This window comes from Petromyzon marinus, chromosome 1 (assembly GCF_048934315.1).
Source record: "Petromyzon marinus isolate PM22_M1 ecotype Great Lakes invasive population chromosome 1, UKy_Petmar_22M1.pri1.0, whole genome shotgun sequence".
NCBI classification, from domain to species: Eukaryota; Metazoa; Chordata; class Hyperoartia; order Petromyzontiformes; family Petromyzontidae; genus Petromyzon; species Petromyzon marinus.
Window position 1 is genome coordinate 16,291,318 of NC_133667.1, and position 10,428 is coordinate 16,301,745.

The 10,428-nt window shown below is 49.8% G+C and overlaps 1 protein-coding gene across 1 annotated transcript in view; it reads right to left on the reverse strand.

Annotated features, from left to right (window-relative positions):
• Positions 1–10,173, reverse strand: part of RIC1 (RIC1 partner of RAB6A GEF complex) — a 49,261-nt gene extending 39,088 nt beyond the window's left edge. Inside the window, exon 1 of the mRNA XM_032952946.2 lies at positions 9,970–10,173. Within this exon, the coding sequence (XP_032808837.2) occupies positions 9,970–10,110 (141 nt within the window). The 5' untranslated portion in view covers positions 10,111–10,173. The remainder of the gene's footprint in view (positions 1–9,969) is intronic.
• Positions 10,174–10,428: the final 255 nt, after the last annotated feature.

Below are 10,428 nucleotides of genomic sequence, written 5' to 3' on the forward strand. Positions count from 1 at the left end.
CACACTACGCCGTGAAGGACTGAAATCCTGCAGCGCCCGCAAGGTCCCCCCCAGCTCAAGAAAGCACATATACATGCCCGTCTGAAGTTTGCCATTGAACATCTGAATGATTCAGAAGACAACTGGGTGAAAGTGTTGTGGTCAGATGAGACCAAAATGGAGCTCTTTGGCATCAACTCAACTCGCCGTGTTTGGAGGAGGAATGCTGCCTATGACCCCAAGAACACCATACCCACCGTCAAACATGGAGGTGGAAACATTATGCTTTGGGGGTGTTTTTCTAAGGGGACAGGACAACTTCACCGCATCAAAGGGACGATGGACGGGGCCATGTACCGTCAAATCTTGGGTGAGAACCTCCTTCCCTCAGCCAGGGCATTGAAAATGGGTCGTGGATGGGTATTCCAGCATGACAATGACCCAAAACACACGGCCAAGGCAACAAAGGAGTGGCTCAAGAAGAAGCACATTAAGGTCCTGGAGTGGCCTAGCCAGTCTCCAGACCTTAATCCCATAGAAAATCTGTGGAGGGAGCTGAAGGTTCGAGTTGCCAAACGTCAGCCTCGAAACCTTAATGACTTGGAAAAGATCTGCAAAGAGGAGTGGGACAAAATCCCTCCTGAGATATGTGCAAACCTGGTGGCCAATTACAAGAAACGTCTGACCTCTGTGGTTGCCAGCAAGGGTTTTGCCACCAAGTACTAAGTCATGTTTTGCAGAGGGGTCAAATACTTATATCCCTCATTAAAATGTAAATCAATTCATAACATTTTTGACATGCGTTTTTTCTGGATTTTTTTGTTGTTATTCTGTCTCTCACTGTTCAAATAAACCTACCATTAAAATTATAGACTGATCATTTCTTTGTCAGTGGGCAAACGTACAAAATCAGCAGGGGATCAAATAATTTTTTTCCCTCACTGTAGCAGTGCCAGCTCTGTGTCTTCGGTAGAGTAAACGCCCCCCCCCCCCCCTCTCTTAACGACGGTAATTGGTTCCACAAAACCGGTCGTAAAGTGATTTGGTCGTTAAGCGAGTATAGGAAATATGCGTTAAAGGCTTAATTCGTTTCAAAAGCATCGAAGATCACCCTTTTTCACCCAATAAACGTAATTTATCATATTTAAACAATTTATATTAATACATAAAGAAACTAACAACATTATAAAACACAATATTAAAAGAAACGTGGTTAATCAATACATTAATCAATATTTATTGTACTTACAACAGTCCGCCATTAACAGAATTACTGTACTATACACTATGGGCTCTATGGAGGCACTACACTACTATACACTACACTATACACTACACTATGGGCTATATGGAGGCACTACGCTACTATACACTACACTATACACTACACTATGGGCTATATGGAGGCACTACACTACTATACACTACACTATACACTGGGCTATATGGAGGCACTACACTACTATACACTACACTATACACTACGGGCTCTATGGAGGCACTATACTACTATAGACTACACTATACACTGCCCTATACACGACACTACTATACACTACACTATGGGCTATATGGAGGCACTACACTACTATACACTACACTATACACTATGGGGTCTATGGAGGCACTACACTACTATACACTACACTATACACTGGGCTATATGGAGGCACTACACTACTATACACTACACTATACACTACACTATACACTGAACTATACACGACACATTGGGCTCTATGGAGGCACTACACTACTATACACTACACTATACACTACACTATGGGCTCTATGGAGGCACTACACTACTATACACTACACTATGGGCTATATGGAGGCACTACACTACTATACACTACACTATACACTACACTATGGGCTCTATGGAGGCACTATACTACTATAGACTACACTATACACTGCACTATACACGACACTACTATACACTACACTATGGGCTATATGGAGGCACTACACTACTATACACTACACTATACACGACACATTGGGCTCTATGGAGGCACTACACTACTATACACTACACTATACACTACGGGCTATATGGAGGCACTACACTACTAGACACTACTCTATACACTGGGCTATATGGAGGCACTACACTACTATACACTACACTATACACTGGGCTATATGGAGGCACTACACTACTATACACTACACTATACACTACACTATGGGCTCTATGGAGGCACTATACTACTATAGACTACACTATACACTGCACTATACACGACACTACTATACACTACACTACTATACACTACACTATGAGCTATATGGAGGCACTACACTATACACTACACATTGGGCTCTATGGAGGCACTACACTACTATACACTACACTATACACTACACCATGGGCTATATGGAGGCACTACACTACTATACACTACACTATACAACTATACACTACACTATACTACTATACACGACACATTGGGCTCTATGGAGGCCCGTCGTTAAGCGATTCGTCGTTAAGAGGGGTGATCGCCAAGATGGGTTCTACTGTGTTTATGCGGTGCGTATGTATGCACCTTAAACTTCTTTCGCATCGCACGTAACCAACCGCGCTTATTGGGCAATAATCCGAACCTGTCCTGGGGCCTCCTCCACTTTGTCGTTATGTTATGGTCTCTATATATTCGTGTTATAATGCGTGTGCATGTACACGACAATGTGCGTGCATGTGTGAACAGCCCTTGACCCCCCCCCCCCCCAGAGCCTACGCGTGCGATACACGAGTGGTGGCACCTTAGTCTTTGCGAGTGTGCTTCTTTCACGCCGGCACGGTTGACAAACATTTTTTTATCGTACTCCGGTGCCGTGCCCTGGACTTGTGCTTCCATCCCCGGTGCTCCCTTTTAAAAGCGGGGAACAGGAGGCCGCCAATAAAAGGTAGCCAACCGATTGGAGCGTTGAAGAGCGAGAGAGAGAGAGAGCAGAGCAGAGTAGAGCAGCTCTGGCGAGCCCGTGGTGGTGCCAATCGCGTTGAAAAACTACGGCAGACTCTGAACACCTCCGCCACACGTCGAGTGGCGTCTATTCAGAAGAGTGCCACGAGCGTTGTGGCAGCAGTTTGAAATGAGCTCACTTAACCCTCGCACGTTTCGGAGACGTCCGTAAGTTTGCCGGTTGCGTGTGTGGAGAGGGGGTGGGGGGGGGGGGGTCCGTTCACCGCCGAATCTCGGCAAACGCCGAGTACGGCTCCGCGTTAATTTACAGCGCCTGTTGTTTTTTTTTTTTTAAAATACGTCGTACACTCACCGCAGAAGATAAACACATGGTACAGGTATACCCGGTAAGGCCTACCAAGCTACAGGGCTCCTTTTCAGAAGCGCCCTGGCCATCGCGAATGATAGCCCGAAAGAAAGTGGGCTTATCATCACGTGGAAATTTATTGCAGCAGCAGCAGCAGCAGCCACATACGTCGTCAAGGTCAGGATCCAACCGACTACGTCCTGTATATCTGGCGAGGTAGTTAACATCTCCAAGCCACCGTGATGATGATGAGAGGGAGAGAGACGCATGCAAACTTCAAATATGCAGCAGGCGTCATCAGGGGTCGGAATCCAATCCACGAGCTCCTGTATATCGGGCGAGGTAGTTAACATCTCCAAGGCACCGTGATGATGATGAGGCAGGCAATCGGCAAATGTACAGCAGCAGGCATCGTGAGGGATCGGGATCGAACCCACGACCTCCTGTATACCGGGCGAGGTAGTCAACATCTCTTAGCCACCGTGGTTTTATTTTCACGAAACGGCGTACGCACCGCTCTGCCAAAATGCCGAACTGCGCGTGCAGCTACACGCGAGAGGCTTTTTTTTGTCGTCCACCCTTCGAGCCCAAAACTTTAAAAAAATCCAGCTACTCCGTCACAAGCCACCCCCCACCAATCACACCAGTAACCTTAACGTCCCCCCCCCCCCACTCCCCCACCCCCATAAGACCTTCTTGATAAAAAAATACATATTTGCTCAAAAGGTCCTCCCTCAACTGGTACAGTCGAACGCGCATGCACTGTACGCACCTCCGATTTGGCACCGCTGGGTTCAACATACTGTACACGTGTGCACACGCCCAATCGTGATTGACGGATGGCGCACAGCTTGGAGAGGCATTCATCCAGCAGGGAATGAACCATGGCTGCTGCTGCCGACGACGACAACGATCTAATAACAGCCTTTGTGCAAATGTGTTGAAAACGCCGATAAATGTCACGTTGTCCTGCTGCTCCTGCCACAGGAATGTGGAACTTCCACCCGCTGGCTCAGTGCCAGTGCCAGCAACGGGGGGGGGGGGGGGGGTGGCGAGAGGGGGGGGGGCGATGTTACCGACGCTCACATTTGAGCAGAGCGGGAATATGGGGGGGGGTGGGGGGGGGAAGAAAAACCATCGAACTCTTCTTCATAGGATCCAAGATCCGTGCCGCGTAGTAAACATCTGAGCGCCGCGGCAGGACTGCCCGAGTAACAATAGAACCTGCAAGCTCATTTGGGCCCTTGCTGCCGAAATAAATTGAACAAAAAAATCGTATCCGTCTAGCGATGATCCAGGAAAAGGCCTCGTAAACTCCTTTATTCGGAAGCCACTGGAGCTATGCACTTTCAAATAATCTAGAATTGAAAATGCGTCTGTCGAAAAATGCTGTTTGTGCTTAGTTTGTTGTCCCTCTGCGCCTCTGATTAAGCATGCTTGGCTATGTACGGTGCGAAAGAAGTTCAACATACGGTACAGACTCACACAGAGATCCATAGACTCGCATAGCGACCCATAGACTTACGCAGAAACCCAGAATCACATAGAGACCCATTTCTTTAGAACTGCTTTTTGTGTTTAGTTTGTTGTCCTTCCCCCGCGCCTCCGATTAAGCACAGCTGGCTACGAACGGTGTGAAAGAAGTTGACCATACGCTACATACATACAAGAAGGCCCTGCTTGCGATGGTCGGGGCTGAAAATCAGCCACTGCCTCAAACGTTTGCTCGGGGGTTCGTCGCCCACATTCAGCACCACCAGCAGCCCGAAAAACACAACTAGAGTTACGAAGGCCACAGTATACAAAAGAGATCACATGTCCACCACTGCTGTTATTGTCGAAGCATGTGTTTCACGCTGTGCGCTACTCCGATTCGAGCGAGCAAAAGCAACGCGTTTCACGTTGTGCTTTAGCGCGTCTTGCGTTAGTTAGTAAGATGATTGCTTCATGCTGTGTATTAGCGTGTCTTTTGTTAGCAAGGCATTCATTTCACGTTGTGTATTGGGTGTGTTAGGAAGGAATGTTTTTCACGTTGCGCTTTAGCTAGTCTAGCGTTAGTAAGGGGATTATGCTTCATGCTGTGTATTAGTGTCTTTTGCTATCAAAGCATTAATTTAACGTTTTGTATCGGTGTGTTTTGCGTTAGTAAGGCATTTGTTTCAGGCCGTGTGCTCGTGCGTTTTGTCGCTGCAACGTGGCGCTGACGTTCCCCCTGCGACCCATTGGAAATTTTCTCCTGCACGGTACCCACGCCGAAGTTTATGGACCCCCACCCTCCACCTACCCTCTGAAAAACCACACAGCTTTGAGAACCGCCGTGTGGGTTATTCCATTTTTTTTTTCCGTGATAAAGAAATATTTCTGACGGATATGGTAAGTTTTCTTTTCACACGCTTTAATTTAACTCACTCTGTTGTTGTCGTTGTTGCATCCTCAAATCTTGTAACTCAATTCTAACCCAATTCCCAATGTGGTATCGACTGCAAACTCGGTATACTTATGTCATACTGATGACAATACTATATTATATCATAAAACATTTTTTTAAACATTCTTTATTACATGTTATGTTTCGGCTTGGGTCTCATTGTCCAACCTCAACTGACCACTTCCTGGAGTCGTGGAGTTCTTCCATTACTAGTACATTTCATAAAAGCGTGTTTTAAAAAAAAAACTATTTTTAAATATTACTTATTAATGTACGGTAAGACCTCGCTTACCGCGCATTCACACAACGCGCTTTTGCCATAACGGCGTTCTTCCGTAAAGGGAACACTTTCCGTGCAACGCAGAACATGCACCGCCATTATAAAGCGGTTCCCGATCGATCTACGACTAACTGCTTTCTCGAGCTGCACGGCCGAGCGGTACGGCGATAAGGTAACGCGGAGTGATACGGGGTTATCTTGTCCCGCCGTCGCACTGCACGGTCAGCGTAGTGGTAGTGCATCGTATCTCGCCAAACTTTATCGTGACTACATCATTTATGGTTTCGCTCGAGGCGTCTTTCGCTTCACGCGGTACTTTACAGGAACGCATCCACTACTACTACCAGCGGCGATAAACGACTACTCGCTGTGTATATACTAGCGTTTGTGCCCATGGTTGACAAGAAGACCCTGGTTTCAAAGAACAAATTGGGGACCCCCCCCACCTCCTCCTCTGTCCAATGTCTCCCCTCGCCCGCTCTCTCTCAGTAGCTCGAAGCCTGGGTCCCTACAGCCCCACAGGAACCGTCGAAAGTTACACCACCAGCCTGAACACGCGACAGTCTACGCCAACGAAGAATATGCAACGCTGCCACGGCATTTCCTAAATAAATGTTGTGTTCTTCTGAGTAACTGGTGCCGATCTGCTTTCAGGGGTTTCCCGGGGTCGACTCAAGACTATGAATTGGTTTGTTGTAGTAAGCCGTACACAGCCCTTTGTCAACCCTTGTGAACAAGAGGCTTTTTTCCGTGACCATACTTCGCCATGCCGCATGGTTACGGGGGTTAGCGAAAGCGGGGAGCATAGAAGCACGATGGATTTTACGCCTCTGCACACCGCTGTCCACAACGTAGCCCTCCCCGTAGTTGTCCTATAACCACCTGTTGTGTGTGGCAGCCCATCCGAGGGCTATCCGGGGCACGACCCTGCTTAGCTTCGGAGATGTGCCGAGATCGGGGGGCGGCGTTCAGAGCGAGTTGGTCACAGGCGTGTGCAGCACAGAGGCGGGTATGTGTTTTGTGTTGCTAGCTGCGTCAAAGACAAAGATCCCCCGTGTAGCCTGTCACAGGACAGTTGGGCAAGTGCTGTTTAGCGAGAACCTCCGAATTTCGGCACGGCACACGAGGGGGTCGGTAGCACCAGCACCACGCCCGGCCACCTTTGTCTCCCCTGTGGCGATGTTTACACACCGCACCAGGTACTCATTTGAAGTTAAGTCGACCTTGGGGAGGGGCCCAGGATCTGTTCAGACAATCGTCACTGGCGTTGGCCGTGTGAGCAGGAATCGAACTCGGGCCGCCGGGTTGGAAGCGCAGCTGTGCGAACCGCTACGCCACCGCCACCCCCCACGCTCTGACACCTCTTGCTGCATCACACCAACCCCTTATACAAACACACGCACACAATCACCGAAGTTGTGTTAAAGAACAGCCCACGGAAATATCACAGGAAGGAAGACCTCTGTCTTGTTGTGTTGCCACGGATCATCATTGATGCATGCAAATATTACCAGAACTTCATGCTGTGCCTGCACAAGCATATTTTAACTCCATGCCGATTGGCTTTCCAGACCAATATACAGTATTCAATGGCACGTGTTGTTTAAGAGAGAAAACGCTGGACCGGTTTCAACCTTCTGGGTCTCAAAACTCGATTGAAAACTACAACCGCTGTTTTGTGTTTAGTTGTTATCCTTCTCACCGCACCTACGGTGAGCACGGTTGGATACGTACAAACGTCAGCTGATGCATCAGACTTGTTCAACAAATGTTGCTGGATTATCAGATGTTATTGGAAAGAGCACTGCACATTGAAGTCCACCCCCCGGCCCACCCGCCCCTCCCTAACACAGATTTATGGCTGTGCCTCACTTAAATAGGTGCCACGGTGATGAGATGTTAACTACCTCGCCTGGCATGCAAGAGGTCGTGGGTTCGATCCCGACCCTGATGCCTGCTGTATATTGGGAATTTGCATCTCTCTCTCTCTCGCCGTGGTCGCGTGGATTCTTCTCCGGGTCCTCCGGTTTTTCCCCTCCACATTGACAATCAACATTCATGCGCTTAGAGTATATGGCTGCTATACATTTCCACGTGCTGATGATGATACGCCACTTGGTTGAGCTATCAATTGTGAAGTCCAGGTCGCTTCTGAATTAATAGCTTTGTAGCTCAGTGGACCTTACACACCTGGTTAAATTAAAGAAAAGTATATTTTATAGGTGCTTTCTGACAACACTGCGCATCTGCGTTTGCCCACACTGGACTGACGACCAATATATGTGTGTTATGCTTTCAGATATGGGGAGTAGTAGCGTAGTGGTTCGCGCTACGCTGTGCCACAAACCCGGCCAACCCGAGTTCGATTCCCGCTCACGGCCACCAACACCGGTGACGATTATCCAAACCGGTCCTGGGCCTCCGCCTAGGTCGACTCGGCCTCAAATTAGTACCGGGTGCGGTGTGCAAACATCGCCACTTGGGAGGCAAAGGCGGCCGGGCGTGGTGCTGGCCACCCACCCACCCCCTCGTGTTTGCCGTGGCAGTCTTCATAGGCGCTCGCTAACAGCACTTGCCCCTACCAGCCTGTTAAGGCTGTCGGTCAATCTGTAACTGTGTACATAACCTTGTCAAACTAAACAAAGGCACAACGACGAATCAGAGCCTCTAATTACAGCGATCGATTGCAACGTACATCTATCATCAGGAGGGAGCAATGGGTCGCATCCACACCGCCTGAGTTCGATCCCCGGCCACAGCCAACACGATGATTGAGTGGGTTGGCGGGTGACAATATCTTTTGCCCTTTCAAATCCGTTTACAAACGCGCATTGCCCAGTGCGGTGAAGTATGGTCAAACACAACCGCCCTTTGGCCGAACACAGCGTGTGGCGGGGGAAGGCAGGCCTTCATCTAGCAGTGGATTGACGACGTGGACGTTGTAAATGCACATCTAATTATTATAACGGAGCTCACGCTAACCCTGCCGGCCCCACTGAGAGAATTCGCATGTTAAATCAACGTTAAGCGCGTGGTGAAGTAGCTTTTTTTACACGTCACGGGAGTAAAGTACAACAACATCACTATCGCCGGTTGTCAACATCGTTGGTAAATCGTCAAAAAAAAGTATCTGTCTAAAGTCTCTGGCTTGTAAAACCACGGACGGTGGAAGCGGGGGGGGGGTCAATTATAGCCTTCGTCAGCAGCCGCCGGCCAGCGATGGAAATTCCACATTATCGTGGCGGGTACCAGTACGTCCACATTGACAGCCGCCTTGGACATCATCGTCGTCAAATCCACTGCTGGATGGAGGCGGGGAGCAGGATCTCTCGCGATCCTGCGACTCTTTGAACTGTTGATACCGCGGTCGACTCGATTAATGTAGCAATGTGCAGCCCTGTCGACCCACTGCTGGATGAATGGCTACCCACGCCTCGTCGGTAATGGGAGAGACCGGGGAAAGGAGGGGGTGTTTGACCATACTTCACCACGCTGGTCACAAGCGTCACTCCGAACAATCGTGCGCCACCGATGATGTGTGGCCGGAATCGAACGCAGGTACGCCCGGGTGTGCGTAGCGCAGTTGTTGTTACAACAACAACACAACAACACAAACAAGACGATCGAAATCACGCAAAGTTTTACGTAAGCTTAACGTAAAATGACGTTCCATCGTCATTCCTCCACGCAAAACTCCACCACACGCGTTATAATAATAAATCGTTTATATCTGTCGGTAACGGCGACGACACGTTACATAAACCGCTTAAACAACAACAACACCCCCACCCATCGACATAACAACAACGATAAGAGTCGGTAACAATCGACTTTTAGGTCGAGTGCGGCCTAGCGAAAAAAAAATATCCCCTCCCTCCCGACGTCTACCGCCGCTCGGATAGTTTCCCCTACCGACGAAGGCGACTCCGACCCGGGGCGTCTGAGTGGCGACCGACCGGCACGGGGTGAGTGAGGTAAAAAAAAATAAAAAAATCAAACTCACCCTGGCGAACCACACGGACAGCTGCGACCGTGACAGCGCGGCCAGCAGCAGCCGCTCGCGGTCGGCCGCCACGAAGTGAGGGCTCTCGTCGCTGGCGAAGGGGAAGAGAAGCCGCCGTGGTTTGCCTACGGCGAAGTACATGGCTGGTGGGGGAGCTCTCGCGCCGTGATGGAGGCCCGGCGCGAGCGGGGGGGGTGAGTGGGTGGTGGTGGTGGGGGGTGGTGGTGGTGGGTGAGGGTGGGTGGGGGGTGGGTGAGTGAGGGTGGGGGGTGGTGGGGGGGATGGTGGGGGGATGGTGGGGGGTGGATAGTGAGGGGTGATGCAGGGTGGCGGGGGGCGGGATCGATCGTCAGCAGCCTTCACATTCCATAGTCCGGATGCGCACGCACGGGCACGAGCTCGGAGAGGCCCATCCCAGTTCGCCACACGGGTATCCCCCCCCCTCCCCCCCAGCGACCA